At 44.5% G+C, this 23157-nt stretch overlaps 2 protein-coding genes across 2 annotated transcripts in view; one reads left to right on the top strand and one right to left on the bottom strand.

The window, feature by feature from the left end:
- Positions 1 to 23157, top strand: part of MAST2 (microtubule associated serine/threonine kinase 2) — a 162003-nt gene that overhangs the window by 9272 nt on the left and 129574 nt on the right. The window lies entirely within an intron of this gene.
- On the bottom strand, positions 1167 to 21922 carry LOC142098797 (riboflavin-binding protein-like). The gene is made up of 7 exons (XM_075181583.1): positions 21799 to 21922; positions 19791 to 19942; positions 18123 to 18222; positions 12571 to 12699; positions 11587 to 11695; positions 3852 to 4076; positions 1167 to 1452 (listed from the first exon to the last, which is right to left on the bottom strand). Exons 2-6 carry the CDS (start codon positions 19927 to 19929, stop codon positions 3858 to 3860), a joined length of 696 nt encoding a protein of 231 aa, XP_075037684.1. The 5' UTR covers positions 19930 to 19942; positions 21799 to 21922; the 3' UTR covers positions 1167 to 1452; positions 3852 to 3857.

The raw sequence follows: 23157 nt of genomic DNA, 5'->3' as shown, positions 1-23157 counted from the left end.
TTAGAGGCGCTATATAAATAAATGATAATGATGAAGATAAGATTTTTATCATGTGGAGTCATTTTGTACTATGCTCATCAGACTTCCTGTTAGTAACCCTTTCTGTATGTGTGTTTCATACGTGTGTCTTGTATGTCCATTTCAATGTGATGTTTGAGATACAATTTTCGGTCCCAGGAGGTGAATGTTTAACCCCCGATACACAGAGCGGAAATCTCTCGGAAACACAGGGAAATGTGACTTACTGTAGAGATAGAAGCTGAGACTGGATCACATACTAATACATATTCCTGCAAATTTGTCTGGTATAACCGGGGTTACAGTCTCTGCATTCACAGAACCTGTGGCTGCTGTCACATGACTGCGAGAAGGGAAAAGGATTCTGGGATTGCTCCTGGCCATTGTTTTCTGTAACCAATGAATATTGTCTGTGCATTAATGTCATGTTCCCACATTACATGACCCGTCCTCGCCCGGCTCTCACATGTTCCTGGGGGTTAATCTTGGGATGAGGGAAGTGACCTCACAGCAGGAATATTTGGAGTCCAGCAGATTATGAGGCCAGGACAGCTGCCTGAGGCCGGTCTCCAAATGTCTCAGCTGACCGAGAACACAGAACTTTAACCTCAATATTTCTGTCCTTAGAGAGAACGTATCTCCTACTTATTATTAGGAAATTTTCTGTCTGCAATAAATGTTCCATAAAAGAGATAAATAAATGTCACCCAGGATATTCCCAGACATAAAACAATGATACAGCGCAAAACACACCAAATTATTATGAAAGAATGTAGAATATTTGTTGTCAGTACCGAGGGATCCGTTGTCCCATTTCCTTCCCTGTTTCTAGGAATACTGGGACATTTATATATTACATAAAGCAACTTGTATTTCTCTTTAGGTTACAAGCGTCGCTCAGCGCTATATAGCACAGCATATGATTGGCTGAGAGCAGCTTACACTCCACCCATCACCCCCCTCCCACTGTCCTACCGCTGATCCCTGTCTAAAGCAGGGACTGCTGTTACCTGGAGCGTGTACCGTGTCCCCAGCTATATAACCATGTACCGTGTCCCCAGCTATATAACCATGTACCGTGTCCCCAGCTATATAACCATGTACCGTGTCCCCAGCTATATAACCATGATCCACTGCGCAGCCACTAGTACAGATGGGCACAGACAGCTGCTCTTTATTGTGATCTTAGTGACAGAGTTGTAAGACAAGTTCTGGGCGGTGGTTTCAGGGTCTCTGCCCTCTGGTGGGGGTCAGATGGTCACCAGTGGGGGACACTGGGCTTTTTACATTACTTTGGGTGGGTCATGATGAATCACACACTGACAGATCTGCTGATGATTCAGAGAAGAGATCCTGATATCCTGCCCTGTTGGTTTCTGCCCACCAGTATATATTCACACTCAGCTGTCCTGTATAACGCGGGGACGGCAGCACCTGCAGAAAAAACAGAGGAAATGAAGAGTATTCTGTAACCTCCTGGTTCCATAAGAAGCTGCAGTCACCTTTATTACAGGTTCCGTTATCAAGATATATAGGGGACAAGTGTGTGTTACTGCAGTGAGACTGTGATACAATGTGTCAGTATAGAAGTCTCAGTCTGTAAAAGTCCTAGAACAGGGACCGCTGACCCTATATGTGTTTATGTCTCCCTGGGGCCATATTGTAGTAGCCGCTAGAGCTCAATTTTTTGAAATAGCCACCCCCTGTTACCCCCCATAAAGTTATTGCGAAGACCCACTTTAGTTTTTCTATGAGAAATTAGATGCTCCTTACTGTATCCTCCATCCTCCCCTATTGTTACGTGGATGTCGTGGTACGTGGATGCCGTGGCATGGGGATGTCATGGTACGCGAATACCGTGGCATGTGGATGTCGTGGTACGTGGATGCCGTGGCACGTGGATGTCATGGTACGTGAATGCCGTGGCATGTGGATGCCGTGGTACGTGGATGCCGTGGTACGTAACTTTAGCTGACGACGAGGGTTCCAGACTTATTCGCCTCCCAGAAATACTCGGTCCACCGACTTCTGATCCAGCTGACCCATCTCTAGCTCCTGGCTGAGCTCTTAGTACTATGGTTATCTCTACCCCCCATCATGGCATTGGTGATATGTACCTACGTTTATGCTCTGTTGTTAGATATACACTGTTATGTCTGCTCCCTACTATGTACCCTTCCCTTTCCGTATTTTTCTGTGTCCCGTTGCCCTTTACTCTTTAAACTTTAATAAAAACTATTAATGTTAAAAAAAAAGAATCATCTCCCTCTCTCCCCTTCTCTCTCGCTCCCTCTCTCCCCTTCTGTCTCTCACACCCAGGCCCGGTGCTCCCATTAGGCAAGGTTAGGCACTTGCCTAGGGCGCCGGGCTCTGGAGGGCGCCTGGAGGGCGCCACAAGAATGTAAATTACTTTAAAACTGTGCGGCGACCGCTGACCATACCTGTCACGGCTGCCGCACAGCATTCAGATGCACGGGGGAGGGGGAAAGAGGCTATTGCTCACCACCGCCGCCTCTCTGCTCCGTCTCCTCCCCTCCACTCACTAGTGTCAGTGAGTGGAGGGGAGGAGACGGAGCAGAGAGGCGGCAGTGGTGAGGTAAGGAAAGACGGGGTGAGGGGGGGAGGGAGGAGGGCGCCATTTTTGCGGGAGGGGGGGCCGCACCGATTTTTGCAGGGGGGGGTGCCCCAATTTTTTTCAAAATGCCTAGGGCGCCATGGACCCTAGCACCGGCCCTGCTCACACCCCCCCTCTACCTCTCTGACCCCCTCTCCCTCTCTCGCACCCCCTATTTCACCTTCTCTCTCTCTCCCTCTCTCCACCCCCCCTCTCCCTCTCTCTCCTTCTCTCTCTCTCTCTCCATCTGTCTCTCACCCCCCCCCCCCCCTCTCTGCCTCTCTGACCCCTCCTCTATATAATGAATGACAGTCATGGTTGCCAGTAGAGCTGACTTTTCTTGACACTTGTACAGTGACTGGTTCATGTCTCCATCTGACACGTTGTCTCCTCAGCGTACCGCCGCAGGTACCACCACAGAACCCCCAGTCACCTATAGCTGCTGTATTATTGGTGGCTGATAGCGCCGCTGCCTTACAGTAGCCACACCCACAGAGCTGAGATCGCCCCAGAATGCGCAGTCTCTACCCCATGATCATACTAACATCTTGTCCCACAAAACCTTGTCTTCAGTCTGGACACCTCTTCCCATCAGAAACGTTTATACCCCCAGATTTGCCGCCATCTTGTTGTATTAACCCTTGTGCTTCCAGAATTATCAGCTGATATCATGGGAAATAAATACATTTATACATTTTTCCAGCTCTGTAAATGACCATCAGGGTCTCATCTGTTTATCACATTACCCCAGGCTGTAAATCTGGAGTGTGGGAGACATCCGACCTTCTGGAATGTTCGGCCCCTTGGTCCCAGCAGCACCATATAAATCTATGTTTGTTCCCTCTCCCTATAAATGTTGTGTAATGTTCACATCTCACAGAATGAAAGAGAAAGTTATATACTGGGGGGAGCTGGGGCGAGTGCCCCTAGGGTGATGTTGGTTGTGTACTCCATAGGGTAAGGTGGGCTGGGGTTGAGTGTTCCAGGGTAAGGTGAGGTCAGTGCCCCTGTGGTAAGGTGCAGTAGCATGTGTGCCCCCAGGGTGATATTGGTTGTGTACGCCCGGGGTGAGGTCTGTGGCATGTGTGCCCCCAGGGTAATGTTGGTTGTGTGCCCCCGGGGTGAGACTGGGAGAGGCAGTATTGGAATATAACAGTGTGTATCACAGCTCAGCAGATACGTGGACAATGTACTATGTTTATATTACATACCACTGTACCTGTACTCAGTCATCTTCGCCGGGCTCCTCCTTGCCTTCGGGCCCCTTCAGTCGGGGTTTACAGGCTTGTTCCTCCCCACTCTCTTCTGAGTGTTCGCTCTCAAGAATGTATTTGACCACATTCCCATCTGTCTGAGTCATGTCCAGGCACCGGCACGGAGAAGGACTGACCACGAAGGAGGACCCCCAGGCGCTCTGACACAAGTCTGTGCCATTCCTGTACATCTGGGTCAGAGAGAAGAGTACATATATAATAATAATACTGTATAATACAAAGCTGTAGTTCTACCTCCAGAGATCTCCCCGACTGAATCCGCACTTATCTCCTGTTACCTAGCTAGATTGTAAGCTCTTCAGGATAGGGCATCTTTCTTCATGTGTCTTATTCTCAGCTCTTGTTTATACCTATGTACCTTCCCGGTAACGTGCTGTGTACTTCATGGACAGGTTTCCTTGTCCTAATAATAATGTTATGTATAAAACTTCTGACATGAGATGTGATAATAAGACTCTGGTGTTATTGGTGTTTGCTGATCACTGTCCCATTAATTCCCTGATTATTCCTCGGAAGATAAAGGGCTTCTGTTGTCCGTCAGCCTCTGTGTGACACGTGGAAGTCACTGCGCCACGGAGACTGAAACTGAAACCACTTATTTCACTGTAAAGTATAACTCTCCGTACCTATTATTACCATAAACATTACCGGCCTGGCGTCCTCAGTAGTTATTCTGGTCTATGGGAAGATGCCAAACACAAACCATTTCCTCCCAGTCCTCCCAGTATTCATCACTCCGCGTGAGACACGTTTACTGCATTGGTGGGGCCAGTAATGATGGGGCCACATATCCCCAGCCCTCGTCCCTCTGTGTTCTGTTAGAGGTGCAACAGCATCAAAATGTACAATCATTTATATTTAAATATAGATTTAAGACTACAGATGTAGTAACAGGACTAGGAGCCAATTTATTAACATTCCCTCATCGCAGTGATAAGCCGCTTATCTCCCGCATTTACCAGAACAATATTTCCTCAGCAGCTGAAAGCCGCATAGATACCAAGATGCCATTAACAGAACAGGTATCTCGTTAGTAACAATTCTGCAGGGATTCTAGATAAATAGACTTCCAGGTGACCGCAGTCAGTAACCTCTTCTAAATATACGGATATGCGATATGAAGACTTAGATCCCATAGTCATCCAGTGCAGAAAGTGTATAGGTTTATATACGGAGGAAAGAATAGCGCATCTCTGCTCCTTCCTCGCTGTCCTTAAACCCCATTACTTGCACTCTTTCCACCCTTTATCTCGTTTGAATAATTGTATCCCACAATATAAAACCTCATATTGTGTATTACACTACATCAGCACTTCGCAAGAAACGCTCTCGGACCACCCAATGGACTACAAATCTGTTCACTTCTTAGCCAAACAAAGAGCAACTGCGCAAAAGTAGGCGCATCACATCACAAGCGGACATTTGCGCAGCAGTTTTACATCTCTGTGGTTCATCAGTGACCCTCAGAGAATTACGTAAACCGTCATTTTATTTACAATCATTCAACTCCAAAAACAACATATTTTCATGATAGTTTCAGTGTAAGAAAGAGACGGGAGACGGTAGATCTCTCCCCCCCCGCCCCGCCCCACCCCCCTCCAAGCTTTACGCAGTTAACGTTTGGTGGATTTTTCCGCTGATATATTCCTGGTCCACATAAAGGTTTCATTAGCAGTGAACACACAGCCAGCACTAATTAGCAGCTAATACCAGGATTATCACACTAATACTCTGATAATCTCTGCACATTCATTTAATCCAACAAACACAATTCTAAATCATTTACTGAACGGACTGGAAGATCCTGTAACGCCCGTTCTGGAGAGTTCTGACATCAGACAATCTGCTGACTCTCCTTATAGAGAGAGTACAGGATACAGAATATATACTGTGTATACAGGGTCTGCTCTCCTTATAGAGAGAGTACAGGATACAGTATATATACTGTGTATACAGCGTCTGCTCTCCTTATAGAGAGAGTACAGGATACAGTATATATACTGTGTTTGCAGGGTCTGCTCTCCTTATAGAGAGAGTACAGGATACAGTATATATACTGTGTATACAGCGTCTGCTCTCCTTATAGAGAGAGTACATGATACAGTATATATACTGTGTATACAGCGTCTGCTCTCCTTATAGAGAGAGTACATGATACAGTATATATACTGTGTATACAGCGTCTGCTCTCCTTATAGAGAGAATACAGGATACACAATGCAGTATATATACTGTGTATACAGCATCTGTTTTCCTTAGATGGGACAGAGCAATGTTCTGCAGGTCTCTAGAGAGGTCAGTAATGTAATAGTCTGCAGATTAGTTCACTATGTATCTGTCAGAGGGTAGATGGGACAGAGCAATGTTCTGCTGATCACTAGATCGGTCAGTAACGTAATAATCTGCAGAATATATTAATAGCATTAGTACAATAATACATGAAGACGGGTTGTGTTAAACAGTAGGTTGACACTTTTAGTTTATGCAACATAGATAAATAAAATCCCCCCATGTTATCATCCACATGTAGCTGCTATCGCTGTGGGTGCTGTTGGGGATGGAGATGGCAGCGTCTGGGCACTCACAAGACTCCTCGTCTCAGTTCCAGAGCACTGAATTCCTGCCGCTTGGTCTCTGGGTCCCGCTGGCCGGAGATCACTCAGGATCCGCTGGCACCAACAGCTACAGAACAAACAATTCCCAATGTTATGACACTGGAGACGCAGCCAAGACGCAGCTGACAAGTGATCCGTGTGGGATATAAACAGTGGGATCTGGCTGAGAAACACTTTAAATATTAATATCTATTAATTGCATCTTCCCAGAAGAAATTCAGCTGAACCTGGTTCTTCCAAAGCAGAAATATTCATCCGCTATGGGGGGGTGAGGGGGGAGAGAGCACTGACAGGGAGAAACATTGTCATAGATTGTGGGTATTATCAGCTGATTGATATACACTAATCAGTAGTCTCCTATCTCCGGCCGTGAGAATCACCGTTTATCGTGGTGATAAAATCCTTTATTTATATCTCCAGGTGCCCTAGCGATACTGTCCAGTGGGCTAAGGGTTAACTTACTGCTTCTTTAGCCCAGTTACTCTACTAAAAAAACCCTAAAGTTAAAAGATATTTAAAACAATATATAAAAAATGTTTACATATTAAAAAACTGCTTTTTCAAGGACTAAAACATTTTTTTTTAATATGAGGAGGTACTGTGGCTGTAGATGCAAATAAGTTTCCCGACTCCATTGTAGCGGGTGAATCTTACCGATGGCGGTTACCAGCGGCGATAGCGGTGATATCACTGGCTGTAACCCTTTGTTGTAGAGGGAGAAGTGAGAAAAGCCCCATCGCTGACAGAAATATGCAGTGTGAGGAGATCTGGAGAACATACACTGTGAGGAGATCTGGAGAACATGCACTGTGAGGAGAGCTGGAGAACATGCACTGTGAGGAGAGCTGGAGAACATGCACTGTGAGGAGAGCTGGAGAACATGCACTGTGAGGAGAGCTGGAGAACATGCACTGTCAGAAGTCTCTGTGGGGAGCTAGTTTAGAAGAGGAATGTGTTAAGATATTACAATGAGAGGTGATGTGGGTGGAGGAGCCTGTCTGACAACCAGTGTATTCTGGGAGGGGGAGAGGGGTACTGGTAATATCTGCAGTCTGCCAAGTAACAGTTATACTTTACTCAAGTAACCGAAGTGTCAGGTGACAGTTCTAACGTCCTCCTGGAACATCCGCAGTGTGGATGCTGCAGTGAGTGTTGTACAATGTCCCAGGACCATGTATAGAAGTAATGAGTCTCTGCCCTCACAGTGTCGCCCCCTGGTGGCTGAAACACATATCACTCACACACAAGATTTCACATACGGTTAGATACACCCCCCCTCTAAAGCAAAAATCATCATCATCATCAACTAGTTATATAGCACCACTAATTCCACAGAGCTGTACAGAGAACTCACTCACATCAGTCCCTGCCCCATTGGAACTTACAGTCTAAATTCCCTAACATACACACACTTCCAGACCAAGGGAGACTCAGGTTAATTTGATATTATTATTATTATTATTATTATCCTTTATTTGTTAGGCGCCACAAGAGTTCCGCAGCGCTGTACAATGCACAGACAATAGACAGTACAGGGTAAAACATTACTGAGCAGTAAAAAATACCAACAGTTCTGAAGCTCCAAGCAGACTAATGCAGAAAAGACGGAGCAGAAGAGTAGGTAAGGACACAGGAGGGAAGGGGGCCCTGCTCACATGAGCTTACATCCTAAGGGAGGGTGAACAAAACTCAGGTACAAGAGGGGCCAGTTGATGTAAAGGAGGGAGGGGAGAGCGGGTTAGGTGGATGGTTGGTAGGCTGTGAGGAACAGGTGGGTTTTTAGTGCCCGTTTGAAGGAGCTTAGAGTGGGAGAGAGACGGATGGAGCGAGGGAGGTCGTTCCAGTGCAGGGGGGCAGCACGGGAGAAGTCTTGGATTCTAGAGTGGGAAGAGGTGATCAGAGTGGAGGAGAGACGACGGTCATTGGCCGAGCGCAGGGAGCGGGCGGGAGTGTGAATGGATAGGAGGTTGGAGATGTAGGGGGCAGTAGACTGGGAGAGAGCCTTGTAAGTGGTGGTCAGGAGTTTGAAGATGATTCTGTAGGGGATGGGGAGCCAGAGTAAGGCAAGACAGAGAGGGGAGGCAGAGGAGGAGCGGCGAGAGAGGAAGATGAGTCTGGCAGCCGCGTTCAGAATAGAGCGGAGGGGGGCAAGGTGGGAGAGGGGGAGGCCGGTGAGGAGGAGGTTGCAGTAGTCGAGGCGTGAGATAATGAGAGCGTGGATAATAGATTTGGTGGCATCCTGAGAGAGAAAAGGCCGGATGCGGGCAATGTTGCGAAGTTGAAAGCGACAGGCTTGGGCAAGGGTTGAATGTGGGGGGTAAAGGAGAGAGAGGAGTCGAAGGTAACGCCCAGGCAGCGAAGTTGGGTGACAGAGGAGATGGAGGTGTTGTTGACAGTGATAGAGAGGTCATGGTGGAAGGGGAGCCTGGGAGGAGGAAATTTGATAGCAGCCAATTGACCTACCCGTATGTTTTTGGAGTGTTGGAGGAAACCGGAGCACACGGAGGAAACCCACGCAAACACGGGGAGAACATACAAACTCCTCACAGATAAGGCCATGGTCGGGAATCGAACTCATGACCCCAGCGCTGTGAGGCAGATGTGCTAACCACTGAGCCACCGTGCTGCCCACTCCAACCCATTTCCCCTAAAAACACCTGTGATTTTCTGTGCCCTGGTGGTGTAGTGGGCACAGATATACCTCCTAACGTCCTCCCGACAGTCCTCTCAAACCGCAACTGTCTGGCTGACTGTCTCGAGGTATGATGGTCTCAGATATATTGTCCGGAGACTGCTCAGAGTATCGTATATATATATTTCCAGGAGCTGCCAATCTATCACCCGTAGACTCACATACAGCATGACTGTGTGCAATACTTAGAAAGATGTTGTTACATTTTAGCAGCTTAAATGGCCACATTGTATCATATTTGTAATTGTTTTCCATAGCAGACATTGCTCAGGAGCAGAGGGACATAGAAAAAAACCTCACCAGGGTATCACTGGTAAAAAGTTTCAAAAGGTTAAATTGTTGAAAAAGAGAGAGTAAAAATATAAATTAAACTGCAATATGTACAAAAAAAAACCCCTCAAAAATGAATGTGTCCTCCAGGTGCTGTACCTGCCCTTCAAGAAGGTGCCACCTTGTTCTGTGTAAAGACCCCTGGCATCGCGCCCAGCTACCACCAGAAAGCTCTAGGTCCCAGACAAACAACACTATCTTTTTTTGCGGTTAGACGAGTGATAAAAAAGTTATTCTCATTTATACTGACATATCCCAAGAAGTTACATTTGGTCTATAATTTGTAGGTTTTATTGCAGGAGTAGAGATGTATCAGAGGAATCGCTTTACATCTAGCGCTGACCACACAAATGGTCACACATAGCTGCTAGCCGGATACCACAGCGCTTGGCTACAAAACAACTGAAAGGCTGCTATTAATCCGCGTGAATTTGATCAAAACATTATCGGGATTATTGGAAAATCCTGGTGTAAGATGATCTCTGTTACCCCTGTGAGCTGGAAGTGATCTGGATGCATGTGGTATACATAGGCAAACCGAGGGGGGGTTCCTAGTGCCTGGAAACCCCCCTGCAAGCCTGGGGCACTGTATAATTGAGGTGGCTGGACCCTGCCCCCGCTTCACACGGCTCGGCTTGAAAAGGGAGAGCTCTGTGCACCTAACAGTAGTGCACGCAGCATTGCCCATGGATATTATGGGGATAGGAAGAGTTGGAAAATTATAGCCACGCCCCCATGCATGCTGGTCACGCCCACTGGCGGCGTGGTGTGGAAACCCCCCTCTACAAATCCTGCGTTTGCCCCTGGTATAATTGGTCTGCATTGGCCATTGACCTCTACGGGAACTAATGGACCATACAAGACAGAGCAACACACTAGAATTACATGTAAATAGATTAATAGTAGATGTACAATAACAACACTTGTATTATAAACATTAATTTCTTTCTTTTTTTATTAATCTCTACTAATCTCTCTGGTGAATCAAAATGATTGTGGAGGAGAACTATGAGAATACAGGAGAGAGGGGAGTAATGTATATTAAAACTAAGCTTCCTGGTTGTCGCTCCGATGTTCCTAAAATAAAATATTTTATGATTATGTTTAATTCTCGCAATGAAAGCAAAGAATTGGGGACAATCCTCCCATGTATTTGGCGCTCTGTGCCAGCAGTTTATAGTACAGGTCATTCACTACATTTCAGCAAAATACACAGAACCCTGAAGATAAATAAGTTCATGGACTTTAAAGTAAACAAACGGAATATTTCAGAATCAAAGTAGCTGCTTAGTATCGTGATGTTTGGATTAGCAGAGCAGGAGGGGGGGCAGGGACAGTGGTGTCTGTCCTTCCATTCTGACCCCCCCAGACTGACGTGATGGAAACCCTGAGAGATAACATCGCCCCAGTTATACTATAAGAATCTAATAATAAGCTAAATAACATCAGTTTTATTGACAGGGCATATACAGTATATTCATATATAGTGTGTGTGTATATATATATATATATATATATATATATAACTCTGTACACCAGATACTGATCAATGGAAGCTCCATGAACAGTTAATGAACACTAAGATATAGAGTTCTCTATATAGAGATACTTGGAGTTAAAACCCAACATTCCAAGAACTTGTCAGAACTGAAGATAGTTCAGACATTTATAGGCTGTAAGACAGTAACCTGGGGGTGACTCAGAGCTGTTCAAGGGGGATTACATGTCCCTACATTCAGCTACAAATAAGGAATATCGTCAGAGCTTGTTGCTGGCATAAGATATATACAAGATGCCATCAGATTGTATCTTAGGTATATTTGTATATTGGCTGTTTATAAATAGCCTTTTGGCTGCATTAATGACTCACTGTAGAAGTGTAAATGAACTTATTACAGACCGATCTAATGCATCTCACTGACTTCCCCAGTTATATATAAACTGATGTACAGTGTGGACATAACACAGCACAGACTTGTATCATATTATACATCAGCCACAAAGTTTCATCACTTTACCCAGAATCCCCCGGGGCTGCGTTACCTGGTGGTACGGGATACATTCGTTCTTACAGTGGTTCCCAGTCTCATCAATGATCCAGTCAGTGAGAAAGTTGTGGACGCAGAGCAGGTCCGACCGACAAGCTTCAAACCTGAGTGTGAGAGGAGCTGACGTGAGGCAGAGACTGACCCCATGGGGACCTAGGCAAGATACTGGGCAAGAGTGATAAGGGCCCCCCCGGGGCCCAAGGTAACATGAGTTATAAGACTCAGGACCTCAGTCCATCAACATGGAGTAACTACCAACACCAACGTCCATCATTAACACAAAGCCCGAGGCAGGGGCGGATCTAGAAAAGTATCCTACCCCGGGCGATTTAGGGGGGGGGCGATTTAGGCCCCGCCCCCTTTTTGACTTCAAGGCTGCCGGCGGTTGCACAATATGTGCAGGTCCGCTCGGCAATGACAATGTGCTGCCCGGCTGCTCTCATTGTGTTTTAAACACACTGTCACTGCCGAGTGAACCTGCACATATTGTGCAGCCGCCGGCAGCAAGCCCCTGCTAGGGGGGGCGATCGCCCCGATCGCCCTCCCCTGGATCCGCCACTGGCCCGAGGGACGGACTCCAAACCCCCAGAGCCACAAACTGCCCCTTCTACCCCGGGGCAGATTCCTGCCCTGCTTACAGCCACCAGGGACTGAAATAAAAGCCAAGTACTCTGCTGTTAGAGAAAAGATTGTAAGCTCTTCTACCAAGTGTTATAGATGTGTTGAGCGGGATCCATTGAATTGTATGAGCAGAATTGGACGAATGTCGTATCATGTTACATTGTTACCACTGGTCCATACTTATAACGCAGACCTCCATGTATGTTATATGTTATGTAGGTTTCTTAATTAGTGCATGTAAACCTCATTATAAATATGCAGGTGAAACATACCAGTAGGCACACGTATGTAAATATATGGCTACATTTATACATTGCACCCGGTATTGGAGGTGTTCTACACAATTATGTCCACTTACCAGTTGTCACAAAAGGATTGGCAGATGGGCACATTCTGGATGGCAGCTGAGATGTTGGGGTGCACCCAGTGAGCAGCAATCGGGGAGCACTGATAGAAACATTCAATCTTCTTCAAGTAATCCTCACATCTGAAATATGCAGAAACACATAGAAATACATCTCTCACCGCGATATCACAGGACAGGCCTCAAATAACCGCTGCGATCTCTGCTAATTATCAGGGCTTTCATGTCACTTCCATTGTGCATTGTTAGTTTCTTGTCATTTTGCGACAAGCTTCTTTACTGGGAGATTTTCCTTCTGAGTCTCGTCTGTCACTTATCACAGTGTTACTACTAGTTTTCGGTTATTTTCACCAATGTAATAAGCACCAGTCACGGTGATATATGTTTAAGCTTCTGGTGTAAATTAAAATAATATTTAATTGTTAATGTAGCTTTTCGTTTCTTGTTCTATAGATCATTAAATAAGAGAAAGGGCTGGATTTACTAAACTGCGGGCTTGAAAAAGTGGAGATGTTGCCTATAGCAACCAATCAGCTTTGTGCTGTCATTTATTTAGTACATTCTACAAAATGATAACTAGAATCCGATTGGTTGCTATAGGCAACATCTCCATTTTTTCAAACCCGCAGATTAGTAAATATACCCCAAAGTCTTCCTCTAGGGATTGTGCCTTATTTTCACATGGTGCACATACTGCAAATATCATCAGACAGGTAACGCCAATAACCCCCCACCAGAGTTTTCATCTTATGGTCTAACAAGCGCCTGATACAATATCTGACTGGCTGCAATTAGCTACTAGAACACCCCCAGTCTCTGGGGCTTATTTAACAATCATCAGGATTTTTACACACAAACATTTTCATTCTTTAGCGCGATGAAAGATGGCGACTATTTAACAATATCGTTGTTCCGGAGCAGCCGTCACGGTGAACCGCTGCGAATACCTGTCTCCTGTGCGCTGTATGGGCACTATCTGGGAGTGGTCACCTTAGTGATCGGGACCGGAGGGGAGAGTAGTAAGATGCGATGAAGGATCCATAGATCCATCTACCGGAATGCCCTCCCCATAGGATTCAATGTCTGACGCCGGCTTCAGATGGTGCTAGTCATTGGGGATATTACAGATATCAGCCCTAATAATATCTTCAAATAATCCTTAAATATGCATCTTAATGATATATAGGATTGATAAACAGACGTCCATGACTGATAATCACCCGTACTGTGCACAGTGTGTGTGGAAACTGCAATCTGTCTGTCCACAAAATGATCTGTGTCATACGGGGACTTCCCGGTGTCTGTCTGGGGCCTATCGTTATTTAACTGACATTAGTAGAAAGCCCCAGGAGTCTGGGGGCAGGACTGGGGGATGTTGGGGCTATTTATGACAGGTGAATGACCTGTTGCAGATTTTCCTAAAATACCAAAGGCTGTCTGTGAGATTTACCAGCGATAGATGGCTATTTAATAATACCCCTAATACCTGTTCTGTTATCACCAACTAAGGATGACGATAACATAAGAAATTATTTATTATTTGAATAAAGCATTTTTGCAATGGTCAATGGTTTTTAAATATGTATTTATGTTTAATTATTTTTACAATGTCTTTTTTTTAAAGCCCAAATCTGGCCGTACCCGTTCACCAGTCCGGGCCCATCATTGACAGGGCAGCTGATCTCGCTGAGCTATCCTGGTGATTTTTTATTCATGTTTGACAACCCTTCAGCCCCCCCCCCCCTCCCCCCTTCACAGAGGTCACACGTTGACAAGAGCAGGGGGCGTAGTGCAACAAATTTCACAGATTTGGCTCCGCTCCTGTGAAGTGATCGCAGGATATAGTTGAAGTGGGTGGGATCCAGGAGAAAGGCTGCTCTCTGTCCGGGAGACTACAGGACTCCTCCAGAAGGTGTAGGCAAGTTTGATTTTATTGATAAATTGCGGAGATAAAAATCCTCTTTATCGCCACAATTTGATGAATAGATTGGGGTGTTAAGTACAAGGGGGGGGGGGGGGGGGGTGGCAGCACCCCTGTAATACAGGAAGCACTTGTCTCTTAATGGGGAGAACTATACTCTGAGATCTGCTGCTTATCAGGAGACACCCTGATCCTCAAACCTTCTCCACCAGTCAATGTAATTATCACGTCTCACAATACACAATTCCCTTTATGTGGGTACCAACTGTGCACTAGGGGGGCTCCTGTTGCCCAATGTACCACTGTGTCAGCTGATGTTGTTGCATTCTGGCACCTGTAGTTGGGCGTATACACAACTCTCTTCTATAATATATTATAATTCACTTGGGAAGGGTTGTAGGTATCGTATTTCATGATCAATAAATGACAGCAAAGAGGCATTTAACCAGTTTACAAGTAGGCTTCCATTATTAGCCCCTAGGTGACCTAATTTAATGGGGTTGGAGTGGGAATTAATGATTTAATGGTGATGGATAGTGGTGGGAACCGGACGATAATTGAGTCTATTATTTTAATGATAAGAGTTATTTCATTTTATACTGTGGTCATGGTGGTGCCTATTAATAGAGGTTGGGGGATGGGACAATTAATTTAATGCTGGGGTGGTTGCAGGGCTATTAATTAAGGAGAAGGAGAGTTATTTATTAAATGTGAATACTAATTATTTAATGTAGGGACTGTTTAGAGGGAATATATATATATATATATAGTAAATATGAATGCAATTAATTTAATGTCAAGCCTGCTTGCAGGTTGGGGGGGCATAATTATTAAACATGGGTACTGCAAGCTATTGATTTAACATCTGGGGTAAATGTATGAACATGCGGATTCTTCAACACCTGCGTGTTCGGCGATTCAATTTCAAGCGGCGCTGCATTGTAAAGGGAAACTTCCCTTTACAATGCAGCGCCGCTTGAAATTTAATCGCCGAACACGCGGGTGTTGAAGAACCCGCATGTTCATACATTTACCCCCTGGACTGGTTCAGGGGGGCCTAGAGTGCTCACTCATTGCTCGGCTTTCCATATTTCATATACCTCTGTTTTTTCCACACAGGGCTGCATCATTCCAGACAAGCAGCAACACAGGTGGGGAAAGCTGCAAGAGCAGGTAGGAGAGAGCAGGACAGTCTGCCAACTAGGGGCTGGCTGGTCAACAGGAACAAAATACAGGTCATCGTATTAGTTTTATAGAACAGAATCAGATCTCCATAAACCACTGATAACTCACAATGATGGGTTTTAATGAAGCTGTTTTGTTTTCTTTAGATTGTAAGCTCTTCTGGATAAGTTTGTGCATAACATTTTTCTTTGCGTATTTTACGCTTTTTATATACAGTGTAGCAGAACATGTAAGGACTGTTGAAGTTCAGTGAAAGGATCATCTCAAGGTGTTGTAATAATTAGTGGATCAGATATTTGGGGAGGGGAGGAGGAGGGAGGGGGGGGCTGTTCTATTCAGTACAGAACTGTTTCCTCTGTGTTATGAGTAATGGGTCATAGGGGAATAACAAGCGCGATGCTGTAACTTGTGGCCAACATAATTTATCTTCCCAGTCTGCTTTTGGCTTCACAATATTTATGACTTCCAGCGGCTGAGATACATAGGAAAGTGCTCCGGTCCCTGGGGAAGGATTATGCCGCCGCCGGAGTTATCCTGCCAAGCTCCTGACTTAACCAGTCCGCTGCTTTCAGTGCTACACAGTGCAGAATAGTTATTCCCCAATATATACACACACACATATATATATATATATATATATATACACCATTGCTTGCATATAATGAACTTGATCTTTAATATTCACTGAAGAAGCTATAGCTGTATTGTGACCTACACCATAATAACACATTTATATATGTTGTGACTGCAATTCCTACACAAGACACACACTTAATGTAATTATTTATGAATATACCTGTACTATCTTGTATTTTCCCTTTTGCAGAGAACTAAATATTTGTTTGTTTTGCTTATTTCCAGATTATTAGATTACTGACCATCTCAATATACTAAGTACTTTCTTCCCCCTCTCGCTAACTTACATCAGTACTAGATAATCAGACTTGAGCCATTCCTCACAATAATCCACCAAACTATACTTGGAGACGGACTGATTATCCTTAGCAAGTCTAGTTAAAAAATTCCAAACTTTGTTCTGGGTAATAATTATGGAGGTGATCAGCTACGTCATTCTCCACGTCTCCGAACAATATTTTTGGGATTCTAAAATGTTTCTAAAATCATTCAAAGGGGTGAATGGTTAGGAATATATGGGGGGGGGGGGGGGGTTGGGGGACGTAAGTATATTCAGCCCCCAAACCATTGTGTGGTGAATGATATGTGTAGATTATCACAGTCAGTACAATATATTTCTACTGATTTCTATTTTTTCTTATTGACAAAAATCAACTTTTATTTTCAATAAATTTACTGACAGTTGGGGGTAGATTTACTAAGATTCGAGTTTGGTGATGGTTCAGTGCTCCAAGCCGCAGCATTTACTATAGGGCGGTTTGAGGCTGCGATGTAAAATGTCTGCTGATGTATGGCGGATCGAAAACAACTAAACCGCCGGCAGTTTGGTTAAAACCGCCATGCAAACGACAGGACAGTTATAATACCTGATTCTGAATGGCGTGATTCACGATGTTTCAGCTATTTTTCCATTCAGCACATAAGAGGACGCACCACTGACATTTAAATTATTGGAGCAATCAATATTTATTGATTAAAAGGGAGCAAAATTATTGAATTATTATATTATTCGGGCATTATGTGTTGCCAAATTGTGCGACAGAAATAATTATACCCACCATTAACAATCAGTTAATATTATTATAAATTCACATTTCCTCCTTAAAATAACACAGTAATAGAGTCCCCTTAAAGTAAAGAAGAAAAAAAATTTGCCCCATAAGTTAATTGTAAATTAATTTTGCCCCTTAATCAATAAATAATGATTGACAAATAATTTATATGTGAACGGTGGTCCCTCCTATGTTCTGAATGCAGCACGCAGTTTGGGCAACCTCGCCTCTCACAAGCACCTCGTTTATTTTGGCCATTTGGATGGTGGTTTTGTGGCGATTTTGCCATCCTTAGCTTAGTACAACCGGCGCTTTGTATGTTCATCATTGTTAAATCGGTTGGCGATTTGTAAAGTGGTGGTTTTGTAAAATGTCAATTCTGGCCGTTTTAATGGCGGTTTGGGCTTTAGTAAATAAAACCGCCAGAAAAATCATCAAAAACTGATGGTTTTACCAAACCACCCTTTAGTACATGTAGCTCATGGAATCATTGTCCTCTCTTGGAAGATAGAACATGTGTAATAATGTCTGTTGTTTCTGTGAGTTCATTCTTATTGTGATTCAGAATATTTAGGAACAATCAACTGTCACTACTCACTTCCTGATGGGTTATTTTAGAAATGTCTATCTACAGTATATCTACACACATTACTTTGTATACATGCATGGGTCTGTATTCCTATAGATGTTACACGCTATGTATGATGTATGACGTGTATGATATGTTATATACAATACCGGCATATCCTTACGTCTTGCTAAGGTTTCCACATCTGTTCCAGTAATAATTATCCACCTCTATGGTTGGAGACCGAGAGAGTTTCTCTGTGAAGTTGGCATAACAACAGGAAGCTAAACGATGACAAAAAATAAATTGTTGTTATAAAATGTATCTATAATTAATTGTCATCTTTGACTTATAACCAACATGTCATTATACTAAATCCAGTGTAACAGGATTAACATGGGAACATTGCCAGTGTACACTTACATACAGTTATCAGCTCAGCCATGTAATACCAGGTAGGTGTGTAATACATGTGCTGCGTTTATTGCAGCTAGTTTGGTGTGTGTGCATTTCATGTGCCTGGTTTTAAATAGCTGACCTGTCAATTATCCTCCTCATCATCATCATCATCATCATTTATTTGGAACAAAACTCTGCAGGTCCAGTTTTACAAATCAAGCAAAATACAAATCACACATAAGAACAGAACAAGTACAGACAAGGTTAACAGATCAGATGCAGACGTGAGAAAGCGGAGAGAGGATGCTGATCCTGAGAGCTTACAGTCTAGAGGGAGAGGGCGGTTACCAGGGAGGACGAAAGGAGGAGTTGGTGAGGGCTTTGAAGTGAGGACAAGGAGCTTGAAACGGATTCTGGAGTTTCCAGGGAGTCAGTGCAGAGATTTGCAGGTCGGTGCAGCAGATGTGGAGCGGTGAATATGGATTGTGAGACCGATCAGTCTTCTCACGGCATTAATAGTGGATTGTAGTTGGAAAAGACAGTTTGGGGCATATTCAATTACGATCCGATCCGCGGTAACGCGCGTTACCGCGCAAAATGCGCAGTACGGCCGTTAATACGGTACCGCATTAACGCGGATTTTCGTACGCAGCCCTATGGGCTGCGAACAAAAATCCACGTTAATGCGGTACCGCGGATTAGATTCGCGGCCGTTCCGACGCGATCCCGCGGATCACTTTGAGTTGAAAGTCAGATAGGAGATTGCAGTAGTCTTGGGGGAGATGTTGACAGTTTAGGCATTTGGTAACATCCCGAGAAAGCGGTGTATTCTGACAATGTTCCTAATGAGGAGGTGACAAGGGACTCTGGAGCCGAGGATGACACCAAGGAAGCAGATAGGAGGGAGTGTGTCTAGCATGAGGGAGACTAGAGGAGGGCCAGTGACACTTTTAGAGGGGAGGATGATGTGATCAATTTGTTGAGCTTTAGGCAGCTGTAGGACATCCATGTGGAGATGGCAGAGAGGAAGTGGGATATAAGAGAGAAGGAGACTTCACAGAGATAAGAGGGAAGAAGAGGGAAAAGCAGAATGCCAAGAACAGAGCCTTGAGGGAGCAGACAGAGGGAGTTGAGGGGAGGATGTGCTAGAAAGACAGAGGCTGAAGGAGCGTTCAGCAAGGTAGGAGAGGACTCAGCCATCTACACATAATATAACTTCATATACTGATATTGGCTCATGGTATATTTATAAAGGTGCTTTTATAAGAAACAGGATGAGGGACACAACTCAACCACAATATTTGAGAACGACACATTGGTCCATAGAGCTTAAAGTCTAAAATGTTGCTTTCGCCCCTATATTACTTTTTTTGGGACCACAAGCACTGTCCCATGTCCCCTGTGACTCTCATTATGTTTCCTGCTGAGCACCAGGCTCCTCAGAGCCACTTACATGCAGAGTAGAGCAGACACTCCTCCACCTCAGGCTCGGGGCTGGGAGCCGCCTTGTGATGATTCCCGTGCAGACAGCTCAACTGATCAGAACCAGCAGCCAGGACGGCCAGAGCGAGGACTATAAGCAGCCGCCTCATGTTTGTTCTGTACCTGAAGGAAAGGACCTTGTGTTATTCATTACATCATGAAACGTAGATGAGATGTTCCTGAACTCTCTGGTCACCTGCTTCTCAGAGCATCGTGTACCAGGTCCAATGAGAGGAGTGACCTATATACTACTGCTTGCATCCACCAGTGATGGGCATCAGGCGGGCCTAGAGCCACATGTTACCCTCACACCCTTTCCCATCAGCCACCAGTTTCTTCCTGCTTTATGCCCATCTCTTATTGGAAGCTGGGGCAGAGGGTGAAGCTCCTAGGGTCATACAACAGAGAATGATTATCATTTGACCACCCAACGTATCACATGACCTCCTTCGCTTACGTGACCCCCCTCAGTATCACATGACCTCCTCTGCAGCGGAAAAGGTATAGTACGTAACAGGGAGTGTGTCCACCTCGCAGAGAGCCTAGCCTACCCTAAGGGGGCTATAATCACCATTCCTCTAGAGCACATTCCTTGCCACCAAGCCACACGTTCACTCCTCCGTCAGCAAGGGATGGACCAAGCCCAATGTCTACCTGCTTTTTTTCAGGTCTACAATTTAGCAAAGTCTGCGAAGGCTTAGTAGATCCAATCTTTGGCATGTTCCTGAACCAGTCCAACAGAAGTCATAACACCTAGTCAGCCTGCCCAAAGTGAAGTATAGAACAGAGACAGGGCAGCTGGGTACCAACTTTTTGATAGGGCTGGTCCCAGATAACATTACCCCACAGGATTTGGTTCCTCAATAATGGAGGGCGGCCACTGAGCCTCCCCCAAGTCCTCAGGTTGCAGCAGGGACCCTGGGCAGAACGGCTCCAGGGAGTCTGGGTGAATTCAGTGGAGAACAATGGACAACCTCTTGTCAGACCACAAAGGATTAATCACTTAATCACAGGTCCCATCCCTGAATTAACCCTTGAGTGGCTCTTTTGGTAACAGTGGTTCTCTGGCTGATTGACATTTCTGGAACCAATATTGCCAACCTCAAACGGAGGAACTGCCAATAAATCTTTAGCCAGTAGTGGGCTCAACTTCTCTGGGTGCCTCCGGGTAAGGTGGGGACATGTTATAGACTTCATGGTACCTACAGAACCCAGAACCCACCTGGCGACAATTAACACCACACTCATTCAATGCCTTATAATACAGTAATGGGAGAGGTGGATGCCAGTCACGCTTAACCTTCATGTTCAATATGCCCGAAACCCTCCTTTCATCACACATGATTAGATAGATGCACTCTGAGTGACGGAACACTTGTTACTATCTCAGTTTTTGAAAATCTTTTGGATTAGGAATTATAATATCATTAAATTTTTGACGCCTGGTTATAATACTCCCATCCAATAAGTCTTCAGACATCTACATCTGATGTAATTGTCACCAACACAAGTTTTAGGTTTCTTACAATTTGATTAAAAATAATCAGTTTTAAGATCAGAGTTTAACGTGTTATACAAATTATTAAAATGTGACACCCTGATCACATGATCTGTTGCCATTAGGTGACATCACTGAGATCTGAGAAGTTCTTTGTGTAAATATATTGGTAGATCACTCATGGTTCATCCTCTCAATGGAACACGATTTATTTTAAAAACAAATCTATATTTTGTTGCATTCATCTTGCTGCATAATGAATGTGGGATTTGTTCAAAAGTTATTGCAAACAATTATTCTACTATAACAATATGGACACAATATCACAAAATGTTTTACTAAATGCTTATATAAAGTAAAATGCAATTAAACCACTTATAATTATAGTGGACACTATTCCCATTCATGTGATTTGTCTATTGTAACATTTTCAAAGCAGTTTTTAGAGCAGAAAGCTGATATATTGGTATTAAAATCTCACCTTTGCTCGTTCTGTGCCCTGGGACTCTCGGAGATCAACGTTCAGCTCTCTGTTGGATCAGTCGATTTGTTTCACTTGACTTCTTTCTGTATAATAAGCTTATCAGTTGTTGTATCCAGCTGTCTGATAGGTTTAGAGCCAACTGACTGTGTCAGCGAACCTGGGGGCAGTCACCCAGATTGGGGGATATACTACAGTATATCTAAAGGGCTGGATAATTACTAAATACATGAACATGAAAAATAGCCCCAATGCAAGAAGGTTTTGCATCTATATAATCATAAAATCTATGCACTTCCACTTGTGCTACATCAAGCGGGATCTGTGCACTTTGACATCCTGCGCCTCTTATCTCCTGTCCTGGATGCAGGATCATTGGAAGGAATAGACCAAGTGGGGAACACTTTATTATAGATAAAATGCAGGTATTGCAGATATAAAGCATTTACAGTAGCCCTGGACCATGTAAAAGACAGACGACCTCTATCCAAGTCTGCTCCCTGCAATTTGTTTCTAAGTACAATACTTATATTTATACTTCATCTGAAACAACCTCAACCTTCTGACAATAACAGAGACATGGCTCACGCATTCAGACACTGCCTCACCTGCAGCCCTTTCACATGGTGGTCTCCATCTCACCCACACCTCCAGACCAGGAGGCAGACAAGGAGGTGGGGTTGGACTACTTCTCTCCCCACAGTGCACATTCACAGTTCTACCAAGTGTCCCATTACTCACATTCACATCTTTTGAAGTACATGCTGTTAAGATTTTTAACCCATTCTCTATGCGTGTTGCTGTCACCTATCGCCCCCCTGGTCCACACCAACAATTTCTTGAACACTTCTCTGCATGGCTCCCTCACTTCTTATCTACTGATATCCCCATCATCATCATGGGTGATTTCAACATCCCTATTTCTAATCCACGTTCCAATGCTGCTTCCAAACTACTCTCTAACCTCCTCACTTGACCTCTCCCAGTGGATTGAATCTGCTACTCATCAGGATGGCCACTGTCTTGATCTTGTTTTCTCTAGACTATGTTCAGTTTCTAATTTCCTTAACACTCCTTTCCCCCTCTCGGATCATCACCTTATTAGCTACTCGCTCACCCCCAGTTCTAGTGTCAAACTCTTCCAAGCCTCCTCGTACCCGCAGGAATATCAACTCTATTGATCTTCAACAGTTTTCCACCTCTCTCCAACACCTTCTCTCCCCAATATCTACATTCTCCTCCCGTGATCGGGCAGAACCCCATTTTCATCAAACCCTAGTAACTGCCCTGGATCAAGTGGCTCCAGTGACTCTACATTGTCAGGCGCCGGCTCCGCACTGACATTAGGTGCGAGATACA

Source organism: Mixophyes fleayi, chromosome 8 (assembly GCF_038048845.1).
Source record: "Mixophyes fleayi isolate aMixFle1 chromosome 8, aMixFle1.hap1, whole genome shotgun sequence".
Taxonomy (NCBI): Eukaryota; Metazoa; Chordata; class Amphibia; order Anura; family Limnodynastidae; genus Mixophyes; species Mixophyes fleayi.
This window is presented reverse-complemented; position numbering and strand designations above follow the sequence as displayed.